This window comes from Salmo salar, chromosome ssa19 (assembly GCF_905237065.1).
Source record: "Salmo salar chromosome ssa19, Ssal_v3.1, whole genome shotgun sequence".
Classification (NCBI taxonomy): domain Eukaryota; kingdom Metazoa; phylum Chordata; class Actinopteri; order Salmoniformes; family Salmonidae; genus Salmo; species Salmo salar.
The window spans coordinates 5,726,577-5,749,947 of record NC_059460.1 but is presented as its reverse complement, the minus strand read 5'-3'; the positions used below and the strand labels follow the sequence as shown (position 1 = coordinate 5,749,947).

Genomic DNA, 23,371 nt, shown 5'->3' with positions numbered 1-23,371 from the left:
TCCGATTCTCTACCCTTCTCCAGAAGTGTGCACTCGTTAACCCCCACCCCCCCCATTAATTTAAAAGCATTGGATTGGTGCAAGCACGGCTGAAGAGTTTCCACCAACATATTCCTCACACTAGTCCATTCCTTTTAAATCCATGAGGAGCAGTGAATGGGTGCACACTTCGGGAGAAGGGTAGAGAATTGGAATGTAGCCCCATTGTCTCACAAGTAGATTATATACTGCACAAAATCATTATCATCCTCATCTCACTGTTGTTCACTTTGTAGGGTAATGCTCTAAATTACATACACACAATTGAAATGTTATACTGGAAGTCATACTGTTATACTGTTGTCTGAGTTTATGCCTCAGGATATTTGAGTTTTGAAGTCTGAACTAAACCCCTTCAAATTCCTAACTCACAGCCCAATAAGCTTCCCCAATGAGGTTATCTAACATATAACCAACTCTATAGACCCAGTGTATTTGGTTCTGAGCCTGGGCAACTCACAAGTGTATCACAGCATATGAGGGAAAAGAGAAGAGACACTCCCAAGTAGTAACAAAAATGAAAAAAAGTCTATAAATACAGTATAGTCATTTAACAACTTTCAAAGAAGTGGATCAGCAGCACGGTAAAGTCCCCCCACCCCCCCAAAAAAAACTCAACCACAGATCCCCTTCAATATTAAGGCACCAGATATCCTGTTGATGGTTTGTTCATTTGTTTAAGTGTTTGTTTGTATGTTTGTTGTTGTTTGGAGTCTGGAGAGCTGTTTTCTATCACGGGGTGAGCTCATTCTAGTGTGGGGGCTCTGACTTTGGGGGTTAGGGGGCACCTTCCCCCAGGGTAATTTTTCAGGTGTACTCAGACTTGCGAATATAGTTGGAGGGGATGTAGCCTCGCCTGCCCCCCGCCTCACCGAGCCACCACTCGCTGTTGCCGTTCATGTCCTGGAACTCCAGGATGCGGACACGCTGATTGGCCGAGATGCTCAGCTCGTTAGCACAGCGGGCAGTGAATGAGTAGATGGCATAGTAAATCTAGAATGAAAAAATTATTAGATTGTCTTCTGTTAACAATGTCTGAACAAAGGAATAATGTACAATTATAATACTGCATTCAAGATGGTTTCAAACAATAATTTTTGGAGGAATACTTGAATACCTATTCCAACATAATAAATACACAACATAACCATTTATCAAATGACTGATTTATCTACAAACTCTTTATATACATTCCTCTAATAACAGACTTTATTTCGCAGTCCTATTGTAGGCCAGTCATACCTGATGCCCATCGAGCTCTGACTCTAGCTCAGGTTTGGGCTCCGCCTCTGGTTCAATGAACCCATCCCTTGAGTACGGGGACCTCCTCTGATCACCACAGTCTCCATTCCGTTGGTACGAGCCAAGGGCCGCCTCAGTTTGGCCAGATCTCTGAGAAAGACCCAAACGGTTGTTTCTGTGCGAAGAACAAGATTCTGTCTCCGAAGAGTCAGACAGCTCCTTGTGATTGGTTGGTGTTGTTTTACTTGAGTCGAACGAGTCCCTGTGATTAGAGGACTGTTGGTAGGTGGGGTCTGTAATGTCTCTGTGATTGGGGGAGTTTCGGAGCGCAGGGTCCAACAGGTCCCGGTGATTGGAGGGATTTCTGGGGGAGTCTGCAGGATTGCGGTTTGGCGAGGGAGTGTCTCTGTGGTGGGTTCTGCGGGAGAGGGTGGGGTCCTGGGTTAGGTCAAGGTTGGGGCGGGGTGAGGAGTGGCTTGTGTGAGGGGCAGTGGAGAAGCTGACGGCAGACGTTTCCTGGTTGAAGGTCAGCGTGCTGTTACTGTTCTGGCGGGAGAACACAGGGGATGAGCCACCATAGCCTGACTCATTGGAGGACTGGCTCTCAATGGAGACATCCGATTGGCTCCTGCGTTGGTTGTAGGGTTTCAGGAAGGAGCTGTATACAAAGCCCTTGGAGACTGCAGAGAGAAAAAATATGAATTAATCACTGATCAGCAATCATGCCAATGCAGATTCACAGAATCGTATTAATTTTTACACTATACGACACTAATCAATGAGTTCTGCTACCACCAACAAATTTCAGTGTAAACAAAAATAACAAGTTACACTTTATTTTACGGTCTGCAGTCAAGGGTTTTGGGATCGAAACAAGCACGTACAATCAAGTAAGTACGCAAAACTATCTATTGTTACCACATGATTTCGTAGTACATACAGCCCCATTATTTCCCAATCAATATTGTCCATCTCAATAGCTCTGCTTCTTGTGTAGCACCCCATACCTACCCCCATTATCGATGAGCCAGCGGTTGTTGCTGCCCATGGGGTCCTGCTGTTTGATGACACCCACAATGTCTCCCACTAATATGGACACGTCCAACTCCTGGGCCGCGTTAAAGTTCCTTTCCGCCTGGAAGAGCTTCTCTGGGCCATACCGGGCCAACAGTCCCGCTCTCTGCTCATCTGTCTGCAGGATGTAGTTAGGCTAAGATATCAAGAGAGAAACAGACATTCAACACCATTAGTATATCATTATACTACTAGTCTTGTGGGTGGAACTGGCATCTAGGTAAGCAGAAACACTCACCGGTCCCTGCAACTGCTTCTTGGAGGTCTGTTTCTCCAGGGTCTTCTTGTCAAGAGGCTTGCGTGTGGAGGTGGAGGGTGGCAGGCTCTCTTGGCAGAAACTGAAGCGCTGTAGAAGCTGGAGGACTCTACCATACTCCTCTTGGAACAATGATATCAGGTTCCCCTCATTGCCCCCAATGCATGATAACTGGAGCAAGAGAGAATCAAGAGAGAGAAAAAAGCCATAGACACTAGTTACTAAAGCCAGCAGATAACCCTTGTGTGCCAGTAAGACATTAACTAGAAATGAATGTGGTCTTATGCAGATCCCATTCACTCAACTGGGAGCTAGATCAATTATGCCAATAATGCATAGATGTGATACTATAATACCTCTAGCACTCTGCACTCCAAAGTTGAATTCTGAATATCAAGAATACAAAAATATATATTGTATGTCGCAGTTCTTAATAATTCCGGTATTGTCCACGTCTGTGGTGTCCAACATGTCCTGTCCTGAATTTGATTTTGAATAATCCCCATATGACATGCAGGATTCAAGTCCCAACATAATGTCACCCTCTAGCGCACACGCACGCCCGCGCGCGCACACACACACACACACACACACACACACACACACACACACACACACACACACACACACACACACACACACACACACACACACACACACACACACTCTTACCTGTAGCAAAGGCTGCAGCTGCCCTAGCGTCAACTTGGTAAAATCTCTCTGGGCCTGTGCAAAGGCTCTCACACAGCCAGTAAACAGGTCTTCAGCGGCACGGTGAAACTTGGGCAGCTCGTCCAACAGCTGGGCATTGAGCGCCTCGTAGTTGTTGCGTGCCGCCTGCAGCTCATCCTGGACGCGGCGGTCTTTGAGGCGCTCAGCGCGCTCCTTGCAGTTGTCGTAGTCCAGCAGCTTGTCAAAGCGCTTCTGAATGAGCTTGTGGGGCCCGGCAAACATGAGCAGAAGCTGGGTGAGAGGGAAGATGACCAAGGCTTCCGCTCGCTCCTTCTGCTTACACACATACACGCACGCGTACACACACGTGTACACGCATGCGCACACACACACACACACACACACACACACACACACACACACACACACACACACACACACACACACACACACACACACACACACACACACACACACACACACACACACACACACACAAACGGGAAAGGGAAGAACCTTTTAGTTTGTTTTCTATATTGGGACATGCTTCATAACGGTCTTATGATTAGAACAAAATTGGATGTCAACACTCACAAAGTGGGGGAACTGCTTGTCGCTAATGGAACGGTGGGCTCTCTGGAATCGTTCAGGGTCCAGCTGGCTCCGGTCTGTGTAGATGTCACAGAAACTGATAGCAGCCAGTACCTTCACTGAGGCCGATTCCTATTGGACAACACACACGCCAGTCAACACAGGGGCCAGCCAATGACATGATAGAAGTAGAGTAATTGATCTGGGTTGTGTTCATTAGGCACCAAATGGAAGAAAATGGACTGAGGCAGAAAGGGACTTAAAAAAAAAAAATGTTTTCAGTTGTATGCCCGAAGGAAGAAAACCCTGGTCAAAAGTCAATTTTGGAGCAAGTTTACAGTGCAGTAGAAACAGTCTAGGTGGGTATCGCTGATAGTGATTGAACATTAGCAATAGTGCATACCATTCATTATATGTGCTTTTTGATATGCACATATTTTTATTTTATTTACTTAACCTTTATTTAACTAGGCAGTTAAGAACAAATTCTTATTTACAACGACGCCTACCCAACCAAACCCGGACGACGCTGGGCCAATTGTGCACCGCCCTATGGGACTCCCAATCACGGCCGGATGTGATACAGCCTGGATTCGAACCAGGGACCTTAGTGACGCCTCTTGCACTGAGATGCAGTGCCTTAGAACGCTGCACCACTCAGGTGTACTACAACTTGTGCTACGACAACAGCCGTTGCTATGATGCAGTGATTTAGAGGGCTGCGCCAATCGGGAGGCCAGCAAACATGTTTGTCTTCTGCTTGCATTAATTCTGAATGCTTGTATTTGAATGACCAATTCACTTGTATGTGAATGAATGAATTTGAAGTGTGATTCTACATATTATAGTGTGACTGTATGTAGTAGGATATTACTATTTACTCGAATATGCTGCAGGTACAGAGAGATGTCCCTGATGAAGGACTTGATGAGTCTCTCCTGGAGTCGGAACCTCTTCTCTGCCTCATCAAACGCCTCATCTTTGATCTGAAGAAAAGGAGGTGGAGAACCATCAGCAACTACAGATTTCATCACCAGTCCAAATTCAAATAGGAGTGCAAAGGAAAGGGAACACTGTCGCTAGTTTTGAGATGTTTAAAGATGTATGTAACAGACATAGTGAGACTTACGGCCACTTCTATTTTACACTCAATCAATGTAGTCATGGACAAATATACTGTGACCATGGAGGTCACCTTTGGTCACCCTTTAGTCATACCTGGGGGGAGATCCCGGTGAGATGTTTGAGGTGGCTGCTCACGCGGTTGGACTTCTTAATGATGGAGTGCATGCTCAGCTTGGAGATCTTGTCAATGAGGGTGTCCTCGTCCCCTTTCCTGTACTTGAGCACTGTGGACAGGAGAGGGGACACGAGTTAAAAACTGTTGCTAAATACACTAGTAAACTAAAGCAAGGGTCTCCGACTTCAGTTTTAGAAGGGGACCAGCGTGTGCAGGCTTTTGCTCATACCCAGGTCCTTCCTCCTCTTGTATTCATTTATGTTGACATTGATCTCTTTGATGGACAGCAGTGCCTGGGCCAGTAGGGGCCTGTCGTGGTGAGACTCGGGCGTGGCACTCAGCAGCTCCATTAGTAGCAGTGGGTACCGCATCACCCTCTGCACCGGCTTGATCAGGAATGAGCCCAGGTTGATGTAGTTGGTCTTCCCCCTGAGAGGGGGGATAATAGGAAGGAGATTGTGAGAAAGAAAGAGAGAAAGGTGGTGGGGATTGGGGATGAAGAAATACAGAGAGAGAGTTTGAAGGTAAAGGAGGAGTAAGGAGAATGGGAAAGGACAGGATTGAAATTCAAAACAGAGAGAGAATTAGAATGTGAGCAAGAGATGCTTTGGAACACCCACCAGTCACTTCGGGAAGGGACACAACCACAAACCAAGCTGGCTACACCCACCAGTCACTTCGGGAAGGGACACAACCACAAACCAAGCTGGCTACACCCACCAGTCACTTCGGGAAGGGACACAACCACAAACCAAGCTGGCTACACCCACCAGTCACTTCGGGAAGGGACACAACCACAAACCAAGCTGGCTACACCCACCAGTCACTTCGGGAAGGGACACAACCACAAACCAAGCTGGCTACACCCACCAGTCACTTCGGGAAGGGACACAACCACAAAACAAGCTGGCTACACCCACCAACTCTGACATCACTTAACACGTCCCTCGCCAAGTGATGCCCTACATCGGTGGTCACCAACCGGTCGATTTCCAAGGTATTCCTAGTCAATCACCAAACATTTCTGTAAAACCCAACGATACCCGGTAGGCCTAGAGAGCAAATCAAGTGCACCTACAATATAGGCCTAACACTGGCCAATCAGATAGCTCAGATTACCATGTCTGCACAGTTTCCTTGAACCACTGACTAAAAAGAAGACTCGAATGCACAGCAAAGTCGATACTGTGAGATTTCAAAACATTTAAAATCATGACTGGAGAGACTCAACGAATACAGCGAAAAGCTGCTGTTTTTATGTTACGTTTAAGTTGTTATTCAGCACTGTCAACACTTATACGCCATAAAATGCACTTTCTCCCTACTTCCACTCACACAGCACTGCATCTGCAATGAATTATGCTTGCATTGTTATTATTTTGCGGCTTGTGTCTTTTTTTATATCGAGGAATATTTATGTTCATAGGAGTAGCTAACAACATGAATTGGTGCATGAGACAGAAATAATGCAGTGCAACTAGTTTTGCCATCAGCTGGAAGACTGTTTCCCCTTTTCTCGAGGTAGCCTCACCGCACCTCCCTCCCTCTCCTCAGTCTGACCCTCAGATGCAGGCCATCAATCCAGAAAAAAAGGAAATCATTATGCTCACTCAGCCGTGCCTCACAAGTAATACAAAAACATTTATATTACCAGTGTGATCATATACCTAACTTAAAAAAATATAGAATTTCAAAATGGTCTGAAAAGAACAACATTGGCAGGGCAATTCAAACATAGCCAATATGCAGTGATAATGTATTGGGCCTATAGATAAAAAAAATCTGCGTGGTAGATCTCGGTTTGCATTTTGACTCCGGAAGTGATCTTGACAGAGAAAAGGTTGGTGACCACTGCCCTTCATCAATGACACTGAACACACGCTCACATTTGTGCCATTGATCCAGTTACAAGTGCATATGTACTGTAGGGCCCTATAAAAAAAAATACAAAAATATTCCCCAAATTCAGTTTTCTCCTTAATGATTTTCCAGGTTTCCGTTTTCCCCTCTCAAATTCACTTTTTTAATAGAAAAAAAAACCTAAATGTGATGTTCTAAGTCCAGAACAAACCACACCAGGAGAACACTTCTGAGGTCTGGATTACCCCTTAATTCCTAGCAAGATTTTGTTTAGCTGTGTTTTTGTAGAGTTTAGAGTCATTTGATGGTAGAGTTTGCAAAACAAATACTGGATCAATCCAGTGGGTACCATTTTGCCAGGTAAGAATAGACTACTTCGTATACTGAAAAAAATAAACGCAACATGCAACAATTTGAAAGATTTTGCTGAGTTACAGTTCATAGAAGGTAATCAGTCAATTTAAATCAATTAATTAGGCCCTAATCTATGAATTTCACATGACTGGGAATACAGATATGCATCTGTTGGTCACAGATACCTTAAAAAAAGGTAGGGGCGTAGATTAGAAAACCAGTCAGTATCTGGTGTGACCACCATTAGCTTCATGCAGTGATTGTGGCCTGTGGAATGTTGTCATACAGCCATTGAAGAGGGGTGAGAAGTTACTGGACATTGGCGGGAACTCCTTTTGTGACATGTCTGGTGAGTATGCAGGACATGGAAGAACTGGAACATATTCAGCTTCCAGGAATTATGTACAGATCCTTGCGACATGGGGCCGTGCATTATCATGCTGAAACATGAGGTGATGGCGGCGGATGAATGGCACGACAATGGGCCTCAGGATCTCGTCACGGTATCTCTGTGCATTCAAATTGCCATTGATAAAATTAATTGTGTTCATTGTCCATAGTTTGAGCCTGCCCATACCATAACCCCACCGCCACCATGGGGCACTATGTTCACAACATTGACATCAGCAAACTGTACACCCACACGACCCCATACACATACGTGGTGTGTGGTTGTGAGGCCAGTTAGATGTACAGACAAATTCTCTAAAATGACGGAGGCGGCTTATGGTAGAGAAATTAACATTACATTTTCTGGCAACAGTTCTGGTGGACATTCCTGCAGTCAGCGTGCCAATTGCACGGTCCCTCAAAAGTTGAGACATCTGTGGCATTCTGTTGTGTGACAAAACTGAACATTTTAGAGTGGCCTTTTATTGTCCCCACCACAAGGTGCACCTATGTAATGATCACGATGTTTAACATGCCACACCTGTCAGGTGGAGGGATTATCTTGGCAAAGGAGAAATGCTCACTAACAGGGATGTAAACAAATGTGTGCACAAAATATGAGATAAATTAGCTTTTTGTGCATACGGAAAATTTCAGGGATCTTTTATTTCAGCTCATGAAACATGGGACCAACACTTTACATGTTGCATTTATATTTTTGTTCAGTGTAGTTAACATTTAATTGACATGGTTTTTGGGAAAGCCTTTCCATCTACCAGAAGACTTTTCATTAACATCATCGCTAAATGCTACACAAAGTGGTAGATGCATGCACATACACAAACAGGGGGAAATCTCAATGCCTCTTCAGAAAGTTGCAGGAAATACGAATCACTGATGCATTCTGCAAATTAATACATTTTCAATACATTTAGTTGATTCCCTACTAAGTTCAATACATTTTTGAATATTGTTGAATTCCTTTTTAATGTCTAGATTTCATGATTCCTTCCACGTTCTCCACATCACAGATTGTATAGGGCCCTACATACACTATATGACCAAAAGTATGTCGACACCTGCATGTCGAACATCTCATTCCAAAATCATGGACATTAATATAGAGTTGGTGCCCCATTTGCTGCTTCAACAGCCTCCACTCTTCTGGGAAGGCTTTGCACTAGATGTTGGAAAATTGCTGCGGGGATTTCCTTCCATTCAGCCACAAGAGCATTAGTGAAGTTGGACACTGATGTTGGGTGATTAGGCCTGGCTCACAGTCTGTGTTCCAATTCATCCCAAAGGTGTTTGATGGGGTTGAGGTCATGGCTCTGTGCAAGCCAGTCAAGTTCTTCCACACCAATCTCAGCAAACCGCTTTGTGCAAAGGGGCATTGTCATGCTGAAACAGGAAAGGGCCTCCCCCAAACTGTTGCTACAAAGTTGGAAGCACAGAATCATCTAGAATGTCATTGTATGCTGTAGCGTTAAGAGTTCCCTTCACTGGAACTAAGGGGCCTAGCCTGAACCATGAAAACAGCCCCAGATCATTACTCCTCCTCCACCAAACTTTACAGTTGGCACTATGCATTGAGGCAGGTAGCGTTCTCATGGCATCCGCCAAACCCAGATGATTCGTCCGTCGGACTGCCAGATGGTGAAGCGTGATTGATCACTCCAGAGAACGCGTTTCCACGGCTCCAGAGTCCACTCCAGCCCGACGCTTGGCATTGCGTACAGTGATCTAAAGCCTGTGTGCGGCTGCTAGGCCATGGACACCCATTTCATGACGCTCCATTGATAAAACAGTTGTTGTGCTGACGTTGCTTCCAGAGGCCGTTTGGAACTCGGTAGTGTTGCAACCAAGGAGTAGTGGTAGTAGTGGTAGTGTTGCAACCAATGTTTTGGTGCTTCAGCACCCGGCGTTCCCGTTCTATGAGCTACAATTTCACGGCTAAGCCATCGTTGCTCCTAGACATTTCCACTCCACAATAACAGCCCTTACAGTTGACCGGGGCAGCTCTAGCAGGGCTTGTTGGAAAGGTGGCATCCTATGATGGTGCCACGTTGAAAGTCACTGAGATCTTCAGTAAGGCTACTGCCAATGTTTTTCTATGTAAATTGCATGGCTGTGTGCTCGACTTTACACACCGGTCAGAAACGAGTGTGGCTGAAATAGCCGAATCTGCTAATTTGAAGCGGTGTCCACATACTTTTGTATATTTAGTGAATGTAAGGAACGTGCTGGCCATTCAATATACAATCATTATCATCACAAGTGCATATATTTTTATGATGACACTCATGTGGAAATGGAGGGACTCAACATTTGTCCAGTAACTATATAACATCCACCTTTATTGGCTTAGTTTAATGTATTCCAAGAGAAAAAGCAACTTAGGCAACCTTACACAGGATTCAATGATTGATATTTAATCTATAGGTAAGATACAATATGTAAAGCTAATTACAGCAAAGCAAATGAAGATCTGTATACTGGGAATGTTATATTATTTGCTTTAAAAGCAATTTTCTGATGAATATCTTAAAGTAGATTATTTCAGTTAATAAAATATTGTCAATACGGAAATGGTGAAGGGATTACTGCTGTACTCCACTAGATAGCATTACGTCTGTTCAGTCACCAACAACAATCTTTGTTGGCCCTTAGAAAACTGGACCCACAAAACAGAAGTCAACATTTCACTTTACCAAAGGCAGTCACAACAGTAAACACAGATGCACATACACACACACAGAGCATAAAACACAGCAGCACATTGTGTGAGCTCCAGACTTGTGCCAAAATAGTATTTGCTTTCTCTCAAATACTTAAGGTGTGCTTGATTTAACTCCCCCGATACAATGGAACTAATGGAATAGTCTCATATTTGCAAACCCTGCCCCTCTGGACCCGAGGCAAGCTACAAGTGCCATCAGAAAGTATTAATACCCCTTAACTTATTCCACATTTTTCTGTGTTACAGCCTGAATTAAAATGTATTAAATTTATTTCTTTGTCACACACAATACCCAATAATGACAAAATGAAAAAATGTTTTTTGAAAATGAAATACAGAAATATCTCATTTATATAAGTATTCACAACCCTTTGTTATGAATTGAGCTCAGGTACATCCCCATTTTCTTGGATCATCCTTGAGATGTCACTACAACTTGATTGGGGTCCACCTGTGGCCAATTCAATTGTTTGGACATGATATAGGAAAAAATAACCTGTCTACATAAGGTCCCACAGTTGACAGTGCAAGTCAGAGCAGAACCTATACCATGAAGTCCAAGGAACTGTCCGTAGAGCTCCAAGAATTGTGATGCGGCATATATCTGGGGAAGGGTATAAAACAATCTCTAGAGTGTTGAAAGAGTCCAAGAGCATAGTGGTCTCCATCATTGGGAAATGGAAAAAATATGTAACTACCCAGACTCTGTCTAGCATCTGACCAAACTGACCAAATTCCTTGGGCAAGAAGGAACTTGGTCAGGGAGGTGACCAAGAACACAATGACCACTCTGACAGAACTACAGAGCTCCTTGGTAGAAATGGGAGAACCTGCCAGAAGGATAAAAGATTCTGTGTTCTGATGAGACATAAAATGTACTCTTTGGCCGGAATGCCAAATCAATGCCACACAATCCCTACCATGAAGCATGGTGGTGACAGATGATAATCTGCTTCAGAGTGCAAACGACCTTAGACTGGGGGCGAAGATTTACGTTCCAACTGGACAATGACCCCAAGCATACAACCAAAGCAACCCTGGAATGGCTTCATAACAAAAATGTGAAATTCCTTGAGTGGCCCAGCCAAAGCCCAGACTTGAATCCCAATGAAAATCTGTGGAAAGACTTGAAGATTGCTGTTCACCACCACTCCCCATCTAACTTAACAGAGCTTGAGGAAGAGTGGGAGAAAATCCCCAAATCAAAATGTGCAAAGCTGATCCAGACATACCCAAGATGACTCAAAGCTGTAATCGCCGCCAAAGGTGCATCTACAAAGTATTGACTCAGGGGTGTGAATACTTATGTAAATTATATATCTGTATTTAATTTTCTATAAATTTGAAAACATTTATAAAAACATGTTTTGACTTTTATTATGGGGTATTGTGTGTAGATGGGTGAGGAAAAATATATATTTATTCCATTTTGAATTCAGGCTGTAACAAGGGGTATGAATACTTTCTGAAGGCACTTTAAATCAAGTGCATCTAAGTAATATAAAGATTTTCAGCACACACACACCAGCTTTAAAACTATTAAAGGAGAAAACACATGTAGACAAAGCTTATTATGGGGTTAGTGAGCCACAGGCATGCAGTCCGGCGGTTTCTCATGCAGATATCATAGCAACACTCTTTAGGGAGACTTACCAGTCGCGATACACCGCCCTGGGATGGGGAAGAGGGTGGGAGAAGCAGAGGGATGGGGAGAGTGAGAGTGAGACAAGAACACATACAGCAGACATTATAAAGCTTGGCTAAAGAGCATATGGCCTGGGTCTTTGACATTATACCTGTCTGTCCAGTAAACAGGTGTTTCCCTAACAGAGAGTCACCGCTATTGTCTAGCAGTTCAGAGTTTATTAGCACTAAGCTGTGATAGGAACGTTGGTATTGTTCATCTCTAGGACCACAGCTACATTCCAGGCTTTGGGAGGATCACACAAACAACCTTAGGAAGCACAGCAGTAAACCGTACAGAGGTCAAAATACACTACATTAAATGTAAGCCAATGTCAATTTCGATGCTACACTCAATTATGAGAGGATACACTTTTCTAATCTAGCCTTGCATACCCTTGTAACATATACTGTAGTGCCAAGTTTGGGTGTAGGGTAAAGTTGCCCCTACATGCTGATCTTGGGTCAGTTTTCCATTTCCCTCACCAATGGTTAAGGTTAGGATTGGGGGAAGGAAAGCTGTTCCTAGATCTGTACCTAGAGGAAACTTCACCCTGGAGTGCTAATTTTAAGAGCTTTAAGGGTTATAGTTCAAATGCAGAAATCCATGAATCCAAGTTAGAGTTAATAAACTGTCCAATGCTATAGCAATGGCTGTTGTCGTAGCACAAGTTGTAGTACACCTGAGTTGCACAGCGGTCTAAGGCACTGCATCTCACTACAGACCCTGGTTCAATTTCAGGCCGTATCACAACCGGCCGTGATTGGGAGCCCCATAGGGCCGCACACAATTGGCCCAGTGCCGTTACGGTTTGGCCGGGGAAGGCCGTCATTGTAAATAAGAATTTGTTCTTAAACCCTTCCTGGGGCCCTATAAAGCTCTTTAGACAAGCAATATATGACATGTTACTCCTCTGTATCCACGGACACTCACGTGTGCCTGTGCACGTATGTATGCACACACGCACAAATCAGTCATCAATCAAAAAGTGGGAGCTCCTGAAATCTTCTCCTGCATTCATCCCAGTCATCAGCAACATAGCATTTGGGCAGGTGCATATCTGACATCAATGTGTGCGCAATAACAATACTAATTTCATATGGTCAATTTCAATGTCAAAACATACTGAAGACACGTAGGCTATAGTGTAATGGAATGTTTTACCTTATGTGGTAGGTTGTGTGTTTTGACACTTATGTAGTTGTCATTAACAGGTCTAAATACGTGTCATGACAGTGTTATGTCCATATTATAACAGGTTATGACAAGTTATTTAAACTGTTATGACATATGACATGGTTAATGTAAGGGAATTTTAATGTTTGTGCTTATCTTATAACTCATTTATGTGTTCATCAAGTGGCTGACTGTACAAATCCTCACTATCAGTAGCAGCAATTTGGCAGTACGCCCAGACCTTGTTTTGAGAATGAACGAAAGAGCTCAGTTTCAAGGTCTCAGCTTAGAGAGAAGAAACCTCGTGAGGTATTGGTCTGTCACTTGTTATGAACCAATATTGGTCTGTCACATGAATGAAACAAAACAGTAATGATTAATGAATTCTGCTAAATCATGCAAATATAACTTGTCTGTGTATAGCTGTATACTAGACAACTGCTGGGTCTGCCCAGGGAGAGCTCCTGATTGACGTGTGTACTATGGTGCACTGAGTTGGTTGGAATTTCCACGACATTATGACCGTGTGATAATGTGTTATGCCGCTGGGTGTCAAGTAAAACGTGTTACCGAATTAATCATCACCTTTGAAGCGCTGTCCATTTAGTTGTGTTTGGCTTAGAATCAGCATCCACAACGACCAAGTTTTCCACTCAGTTTCAACCTATTCTTGAACTTCTTTCTTCAAATTGATCATCACAGTAGCTAGGTTTCCATCTAATTTGCGACAGATTTTCATGCTAATATATATATTTTTTGCATAAAACAATATGCACATTTTCTCTTCAGAGATGCTTCCATCAAACTTACTTTTTGTGGATAAAAGCCTGTGCGTGATGACATAGTGCACATAAAAATGACTTTTACTGTTAAATTCCCATGTACCGAATGAAAAATACAAGTTAAATGGGTTTCCATAGCATTTTCAACTTTATTGGTGTTTTTGTCACAAAAACTGTTATATAGCAAACGTGCCCACTCTAGTCTTGGCACATGCGCTCTAGCCAACAGCTCGCAAATACAGTGCAGCTAGGCTAGTCTACATGATGAGATTATGGATAAGAGCGATATTATTTGTATTTGTCAAAAGGCAGCCAAGCATCGATCCTCATGTCACCACAAAAAGACCCTTGATATTTATTGGAAAGGAGCATCAAGCTCATCACGTTGCACTTTCACCAACCTGTAAAGTTCATCATAACTTATTTAATCTGTAGCCTAATAATCTGTATGGTTTCCCGAGTCGTAGTGAGAGGACCACACAACATATCATTGTGTGACTCCAAGTTTACTTCGATATGATGGTTATTATATCAATATTAAGGCATTTCCGTCACCATTTCTCACATAATTAATGTTACAGACACAAAAAGATCCTATCATTTTGAATAAAAAAATTGTCATCGGCATTTATAAAATTGTCCCGGCATTTCATGTTTCCATTAGCCCGGTTGTGACTTTTTTGATGCATCAGGTAATTAATCTGCATAAAATGGTGGGATAGAAACGTGGTTAGTGAGGTCAAAAAATGTAGTCCAATAGTGAGTTTTAAAAGCATGATACTGTTTTGATGATAAGTGTTTGACGTGACTTTTGAACCATTTGCATTGATATCAGAGTGGTTAGAGGAACAATAGAGCCCTGAGTACCAGGCCATTAGGACCTGATGGAGGGACATTAGAGCCCTGAGTACCGGGCCATTAGGACCTGATGGAGGGACATTAGAGACCTGAGTACCAGGCCATTAGGACCTGATGGAGGGACATTAGAGCCCTGAGTACCAGGCCATTAGGACCAAGCCAAAGGAGATTAACATGACTCATGGAATTTGACTGCGGCCATGACTCATGACTGCCGGTTTGGCGGAAATACGGTCACAGCCCTAGGTAAGGCCCTCTTTTCAGGGTGTGTATTTGTACATCAAGCTTACTTACGACATGTATTCTAGGTAATTGTGAAGAAAGTTGAGCCAAGTTGAACACAGAACGCCGTTGACCAGGCCCTTCTTGTTAAATGAATCATAGTTTCTTGCTTCAAACAAAGCCCACGCCAGCACTCTAGTGGATAAACAAAATGGTGTTACTACGGAATGCCGTAGTCTCTGCTGAAAGACTGGGTGAAACAAGACTGGAGAGGTGAAACTAGGCAGGGCACATTCTTCAAACTCCACATGATTAAAATGTACTGGGACAGAAAGGACATCCCATGAATTGGACTACTCATACATAGTGTTCGTGCGTGAGTGTGCGTGTGTGATATAAAGCCAAATGACCTCAATGCCTATGCTCGAGATGAGTTCAAAGTATGGAAGCATGGCAAAGTAGCTCCATTTAAAACAAGGCATGTATAACATTACTAGTTGCTAGGCAGATTTCTTCTACCATGACCAAATCCGAGCTCAATCAATAGAGGCGAGAATCTAGTTACATTAAATATATGCAAATATTTTCCTCCGATTGCCCAATGGTCATCATTGCTTGCAATATGCAATAGCCTATGAAACTAATAAGTCCTTCATACACAGGCTCACACACATATTTTATATAAATATTAAGTTCAGTAGTGAATGAATGGTCTCCAGACGGAATTGGCTATTGCTCCTATCAATTTGGCTGGAGTCTTCTATTTGCAATTACTGCAACAGGCATTCAGACGTTTTTTGTAAAACGCCCACTGATATTTATTGCAGAGTGTGAACTAAAGGGGGCGAATTGTCAGAAATTGGGAAGCAGGGGTGAAAGTGGGAGAGAGACAACATAGCTGGACTGTTGTTTTACAATTAAACTCAATAGTACTGTTTTTCATTTGGTAAAGCAGCTTTGTATTTCTTAACCAGGCAAAGGATAGCTAAATAGTAGGCCGGTGACTGGTTACGGGGACGCAATAGTCGCTTGCTCAATGAGTATGATTGGAGGCGGAGCCAGAGCAGAGCGGAGCCTGCCTGTCTTCCCACATTTATTGCTTGCTTCCCCCACAGCTCACCAGGCTGTGCTGCGTATCTAGTGCTGTTAATATTCTGTTCATAGCCTAGCGAGTCAAAGTCCAAGTCACCAATGGTTGAGTCCAAGTCACGAATATCGGGACTCGAGTCAGACTAAAACACAGATTTGCTTGTAACCCCCTATCTAGCGTTATGCAAATAGGGGACCACAACAAAAGAAAAACTAGAAGATGGTTCGGAATATATTTAGTGGCTTAAAAAAATCTCTTCGGAAAGCACTACAGGTCACTCTGACCAAACGCCACGCCCACTAGCGTTTCTTCTCCACAATGAGTCTGGATTTGCTTTCCTCCCCAGCAGAATGCTGTAGAATGCAGAATGCCAACACATCTTGACCATTCTAATTGTTCCCAGAAACCGATGGGTGGGCCAGATCCGGCCTTCATGAATCACGTCATTGGCTTTGATACTCTGATTGGTTCGAGACGATCGAATCGCCGATTAATTTGTTTTGTACAACGGACCTTTTTTTGACACCAGCAGTTTGACAATAGAGCAGTGGAATTAAATTCAAGATGAGTCGTCAGGCAACTACAGGTTGTCTATTGGGGAGAATGTGATCAGAATATACTATTCCATAAGTCTAAAAACCCAGTACAAAGTATTCCATCTCTCAACCTCAATGAGGTGAGATTTCTAGGACAACAATACGGTTTCCATTACAATCCATTTTCAACAACATGGTGCATCCATATGGTCAATGTAGAATTTTTTTCTAGATGTTGATGTCACAAGTAGACAGGCTCACACACAAACACACGCCACTCATTGCAGAAGGGTGAGTAAGGTTTCTCTATCAATTCACATGCAAGTCATAATAGTACAATGTCTCATAAAAAAATGCTTTGTTTTAGTATGTCCCAATTCTCTTTTGAATATAACTCCCATTCCTTGTGTCCTTTCATTGATGGTTGCTGGTAAACTAAAAAACAGGTTTCAATCCAAAGCAATGGAAAGGTTGGGTTGAGGTTATGTAAGAGAATTGTGACTCAACCATGGGGTACATCTCAACAATCTAAAGTGGCTTCCTCTCCTCGTCTCCTTTTCTTCATCAACATTTATGTGAAATTACTGGGTACATGTAGGGAAAAAAAATCCTGGTTGGCATCCAGCATTTTGAAAGAGAGGAGATGGAAAAAAGAAGGCACAATACATTGTTGAGAGCAGGGTTGGAGTCAATGTCATTCATTCCAGTGAAATCAGGAAGTTAACTGAAATTACAATAAAATAAAATATTCCTAATTGAAAATTGTACTTTTAAAACCTTAATTTGAATGACTATTTATTTCCCAAATGCATTGCATTAAAATGGAATTGACCTGATAGCACTTATTGGCCTTGTCCCAAAAAACACTAACTTCTACCCCTTAGACACCCGTGTAGATCTGAAATAGTTGGATTGGTTCAAGCAATGTGGTAGTACCTCTAAATTTACCTCAGGTGGAATTTTCGCCATATTGCTTACACTTATCTAATTATTTCAGATCTGCCCATGGCGGTATGGGCTTCTGGACGGGACTGTGGTCTCTCTCTCAGGCTTTAAATCTGCTCTGTTTTGTTTGTGTGTAGTCACCTGAGTTTCTCCAGGCACTCCAGCACGTGTCTCTGGATGCTCTCGTCCTTCTCGTACATCTCCAGGAGAGAGATGGCGTCATCGTGGTTCTGACAGTAGATCTTGTACACCTCTTCGAGCTCTACCTTAAAGTCCAGGAACACCTTTCCTGGGAAATGCAACAGAGCAATACCACTGTCATTCTATTGTTCCTCATTTATCAATTCTTAAAGGTAAAGTTCATATTTTTCAACCAAATCTAAATGTTTTATGTAAATAGCATGTTATAGAAGAGTCACTTGGTTTTGAAAAACTTACCCCAACCAGCGATATAGTCCCTCATGCTCATTCTGCACTACCAGGGCACGGCTAAAGCATGAACAAAAGCTCCAATAACACCCAAATACGGCATTTTAGAAACGACAACGCTCTCAGTATAGTGATGCAGGTCTTTAGATGTTTTACAGATGACATTGTGTAATTCTAAACTTTTTCCGCAATGTTATATTCCATTTTGTTGGACTCGAGTGATACTTTACCGTGTGTGCATGTGCTGGCTACACAGAGAAGTATCGCTCGGGTCCAACACAATGGAATATAGTGCACTGCAGAATGAGCATAAGTAAATTTTTCAAAACCAAGTGATATCGCCAAAAACATGTCTGGACTCTTCTATAACATGCCATTTACATCAAACATGGAGATTTGGTTGAAAAAATATGAACTTATCCTTTAAAGAAAGTCATGGAAAACTGGTTTGGGACTTTTATTAACGTGTCTAGATTATTTCTTTAAGTCTACCATGTCCCACCAAACAGCATCTCCCAAAGTCAAGTGTGTGATTGCCATAGTGGGAGGAAGCCTGGCTGACGTGACCCACGAGGTACACAGCGAGGGAGAGCTGAGACACACTGGTCTGGAAAGGAGTCCATTTGTTGATGCAATATTCGCCTTGAAATTGAGAGATTTTGAATTGGTTCTCTCAAATGTTATTTTTCCCTGAGGGATTGAGACCTCTCATTGTTAGGATTTGAAAATACAACAGTTGTCATGGAAGGGAGCAGCGCTCAGGGGCTGTGTGTGGCTGTACATGTGGGTGTTTGAGTGAGAAAGAACCAACCAGTTAAAGCACATACCCCTTTATTATCGATGCATCGTGCCAAAACAGCCTCTCCAAGAGGACTTTGAGTTGGGTCTCAGTCAGATTAAGTGGGAGGCACATCTTTCAAGTTTTTCTAATAATTGAGTCATTACGTTTGCTATAAAAACAGTCTAGGGTTTGCATTACCAATGGAGTCAGTGTCCTGGAGGGTCTTGAAGAGACGACGCGAGAGGTCGATTACAGAGTTGATGTTGCCAAAGAGACCGTCAAAGTCAATGTTCTGCACCTTTAGGAAGAGCAGAGGTACAGAAATATTTACTGAACTTTTTAAATAATTTTTTTACATGGACAATGCACATGAATCAACAACTCTGCAAATGTGCCAGATGTATTTGGTTTTTATATGTTGTCTCTGGGCAGGTGGGTAAACATTTCCGAATTACATAATAGTGTGTGCGTAGGTGCGTGTGTTTATATAAGTTAGATGTGCAATACATAAGCTCTGTGAAGCTTACAATGTTTATAATAGTGGCATATGTCTTCTTAATTTGGGTGTAATATTTATTGTTATGAAGCTGACCATTAAAATCCATAAAGAATGATAGAGGAAGCAATGTTGTATCTGTCCCATTATGGCGACTGTGAACGCACAGCCAGCGCCATGGAGGCATCACCATTTTGAAGTAGTCAATTGTCTTCTTCTACTAGTTCTAATAGTGTGTGTACCTGTTTGCGTTGGAGTGGTTGGATAATCTCCTTGACACACATCTGCAGGTCCTTGATGTAGTCCTTCTCTGTCTGCAGCAGCTCTTCTATGACCTTTGACCTTTTCTCCAGCATCCTCTGCTCGGGGTCCTCGATGGCCACCACTGCAGAGACCGGGGCTGACTCCAGGCACTTGGGCTGGGTCGACAGGAGGGTCATCTCTGAAAGATAGAGAGGGGGAAAAGAGAGAAAGAGATTTCATGGTTAGTGAATGGAATTGAATGTGAAAGTTAGCCTGTCAACAAGCATACTTGCCGTGAACGTTAAGCACCTGAGGAGCAGTGGAGAAAAATACAATTAATTCCACTCTTCTGATTAGGCATTTATACAAAAAGGTTCAAAACAATTTTCGAACAAGACCCATTTTCTTTAGACATGTCAGGCTAGACTTTCATCTAGATCTCTGGTGTCAATGGCTGGTCTCTGTGGTGTATGGGAACGGACGGAGAGTCTGTTTCACGCACTGCTGAGCCTTCTGAATGGGCTATGGACTGGAGTGGACTCAGCTCTTTGTCAATGGCACAATAGACTATGACAGCAGCTAGTGAGATATAGGCCTCAGTGGGACAGCGGAGAGACGAGGGATGGGAAGGAGGACAGTTTTGGGAACGGAGAGGAGAAAAGAGGACTTTGGGGATAGAGGGAGAAAGAAAGTCAGGAGTGAACGGGTGGGAAAGGAAGGGATGTGGGAATGGAAACTATCATGAGTACATAAACAGTGCGTGGGAGCATAGATAGAGAGATGAGAGTGAAGAACATAAGGAAGAGGAGGGACATGGATAAAGGAAAGAGGGAGATGGAGAAAGAAAGGCATAATGGATTAATAATAAATCTGGGAATATGGAAAGCATAAACAAAGATATACAATCAAGCAAAAAGGAGAGAGTGGAGTGTGGATGGGACAGACGGAAACTGGGAATTTAGGAGTGGGGGGAGGATGGACAGAGGATAAAGGCAAGGGGACCAGGGTTGATACCAAAAGTATAATATATTATCAGATTAGGGTCATTCGGTGTGTGTGTGTCTATTAAAATATAATTACAGTCATTATCAAACAACACATTTCACGGCACCCCTCCGGTATATGTGACAATAAAACATTACATTTTTTTTCTTTACTAGGAGGGGGTCTCAGGAGTAGATATAATGTCAACCTGTGTCACTACACCACAGCAAATGTGTAACGTTGCTGAATCATTAGAAGAGTGTTGTTTTTAAATTAGCAAAGCCACCAAACCCTGTACAGGCCTAAGGCTTGACAGAGATGCACTAACTCCTTCCTGTTTTTGTTCAGTATTTGGTCAGGACTGTTTCTATTATTAATAATAGGGCTACTGTACAAGGAGGGTGTCCAAATATGAAGTGGTTACCAGGGTTGGGTAGGTTACTTTCTAAATGTAATCCTTAACAGTTACTAGTTAACGGTCCAGAATTGTAACCAGTAACGTAACTTTTGGATTACCCAAACTCAGTAACGTAATCTGATTACATTCAGTTACTTTTACTTTCCCCTTAAGAGGCTTTAGAAGAAGAGAAAAATGTGTGTTACCAATTGAACGACATCTATTGCAGGATTAATCAATATTAAAGTTGATATAGTTGGCCATATATGGATGTTACATTTTATTTTATGGGTTTTCACTGGCTGTCCACTGGTTTAAAAAACATTGATTGATAGGCAGCTTAAACTTCTTGAATTCAACCATTATTGGGTTCAAATACACATTTAGATTTGTGATCAGCCATCCACAACAACCACAATCCATAAGGCGCAAATAGCTAAATGAGAGAGCAGGAGTGTGATTCACATCGATGCGCTATGTAGATATCAATAATAAGTGATGTCCTTATTGCCGTAGACTACACCACTACTGTCATCCTTACCTCCAAGCATTTATTCAAGTTGGATAATCTTTGGTTGCTGACAGCAGTCGCACCATTGGAAGACATAGCTTGGACAGTAGCTTATAAAAGCCTATTCTTGCTTTTTTCCCGCCATCCATCAAACACATTTGGTGTGTCATCATAGTGGTCAACTTGTGGTCAAACACGCTCTGGTAGGGCTGGGCGATATATATCGTGTGACGATAGAAAAACGTCTATCGTTTCATATTATGCTCTATCGTTTATTTTGTTGTGTCGCAAATCACACTCTTTAAGGCAATATTTGTAGTTAATTGGACGACGCTTTGCGTCCACACGTGCCATGTGAAAGGAAATTTGCAACACAAACAAACATGGAGGAGAGTGAACGTGACACAGAGCTCGTACCTAAAAGAGGGGCTACTTCGCTCGCATGGATGTGGTTTGGGTATGAAAAGTCTGACATGGACCAGAAAATCATCCTCTGCAAAATATGCCGCGGGCCGGTCACGACAACAGGCTCAAACACCACTAACCTCTTTTACCACCTACGCAAGATTCATGTGAAACAGTACGGAGAGAGTCTATAGATGAGACCCAAAAAAGTACAGTCGAGTGCGCAAAACAAACCCCCAACTCAGACGTTGCAAGAAGCTTTTGCCCGCGACACACCATATGGCAAAGAATCACAAAGATGGAAGGAGATAACAGCTGCCGTTACAACTTACATCTGCAAAGACAAGGCCCCAAATTACACGGTCTGGAAACGATGGTTTCGTGAGTTGGTGCTAACACTCGACCCAAGATACCAAATGCAAATTGAAATGTGACACGTATTAATGCCAAAATAACATGCAAAACAGGCAAGACCCAAAAAATATATATATATATATTTTAGGCCTATATTTATTTTGTTTGCAACTGTAGTTTAAGTGTTTTCTATTTACATTTTCAGATTTTATACATTAATATTTTGTTACATGCTTAATTGAAAATTTGTACAAAGGTTCTAAATAAAATGAGAAATAATCAAATACAAGTAAGTACCTTTTATTTGTTGAGTATAATTCAAAATGTAAGAAATAGGCCTTTACATGTGGTCATTTTATATAAACTATTCATCGAATTTACAGAAAATGTGCTATATCGTGATATGTATTGTTATCGGGATATGAAATGACCTATATCGTGATATGAGATGTTGGCCATAAAGCCCAGCCCTACGCTCAGGTGGAACAAACTTAAACGTGTGTCTTTTTTCAATGCTGATTTAAATGTCATTGAGAAAACAGAGAAGTGTCAGACTTTTTTTCTCTCGCAAACATCCATTCTGAATGTAAAAGTAATCCTCGAAATAATCATCTAGTTTTTCAAAAGTATCTGTAATCTGATTACAATATTTTTGCTAGTAACGTAACGGATTACAAATTGTTTTTTTTGTAATCCCTTACATGTAACAGATTACATTTAATCCGTTACTCCCCAACCCTGGTGGTTACCTCCCGCATTAGTGTAGTCAGGCTCAGAACCTGTTCTTCCATTGAAATCTCTACAAAGAAGCACTTTACCCTCTGCCTGAAATTGAATGATTTCTGTATGGAGATTGTCAAAAAACTAATAATAATATGATGAATCTGAAGGAGCATAAATGGCACATATGTATACATCAAAGTCCCAATAGATAGTACCTTCAGTAAGTTTTAGCCAAATGTGGTTAGTACCTTTTTTCATTTCATTCAGTGCTAAGTCCTAAATAAATCACAGATAGTG

The 23,371-nt window shown here is 42.3% G+C and overlaps 1 protein-coding gene across 5 annotated transcripts in view; it reads right to left on the bottom strand.

Moving 5' to 3' along the window:
- Positions 1-243: 243 nt before the first annotated feature.
- Positions 244-23,371, bottom strand: part of dnmbp (dynamin binding protein) — a 146,101-nt gene continuing 122,973 nt past the window's right edge. For 4 of the 5 annotated variants that reach the window (XM_045702005.1, XM_014157049.2, XM_014157052.2 and 1 more), the window contains 13 exons: positions 19,700-19,899; positions 19,160-19,259; positions 17,893-18,040; positions 12,112-12,129; positions 5,344-5,543; positions 5,093-5,223; positions 4,756-4,860; positions 3,878-4,006; positions 3,284-3,616; positions 2,594-2,782; positions 2,293-2,491; positions 1,282-1,961; positions 244-1,032 (listed from right to left, as the gene is read on the bottom strand). In XM_045702005.1, the coding sequence (XP_045557961.1) occupies positions 847-1,032; positions 1,282-1,961; positions 2,293-2,491; positions 2,594-2,782; positions 3,284-3,616; positions 3,878-4,006; positions 4,756-4,860; positions 5,093-5,223; positions 5,344-5,543; positions 12,112-12,129; positions 17,893-18,040; positions 19,160-19,259; positions 19,700-19,899 (2,618 nt within the window). In that variant the 3' untranslated portion in view covers positions 244-846. The remainder of the gene's footprint in view (positions 1,033-1,281; positions 1,962-2,292; positions 2,492-2,593; positions 2,783-3,283; positions 3,617-3,877; positions 4,007-4,755; positions 4,861-5,092; positions 5,224-5,343; positions 5,544-12,111; positions 12,130-17,892; positions 18,041-19,159; positions 19,260-19,699; positions 19,900-23,371) is intronic. The other variant, XM_014157051.2, reaches the window with a different exon arrangement.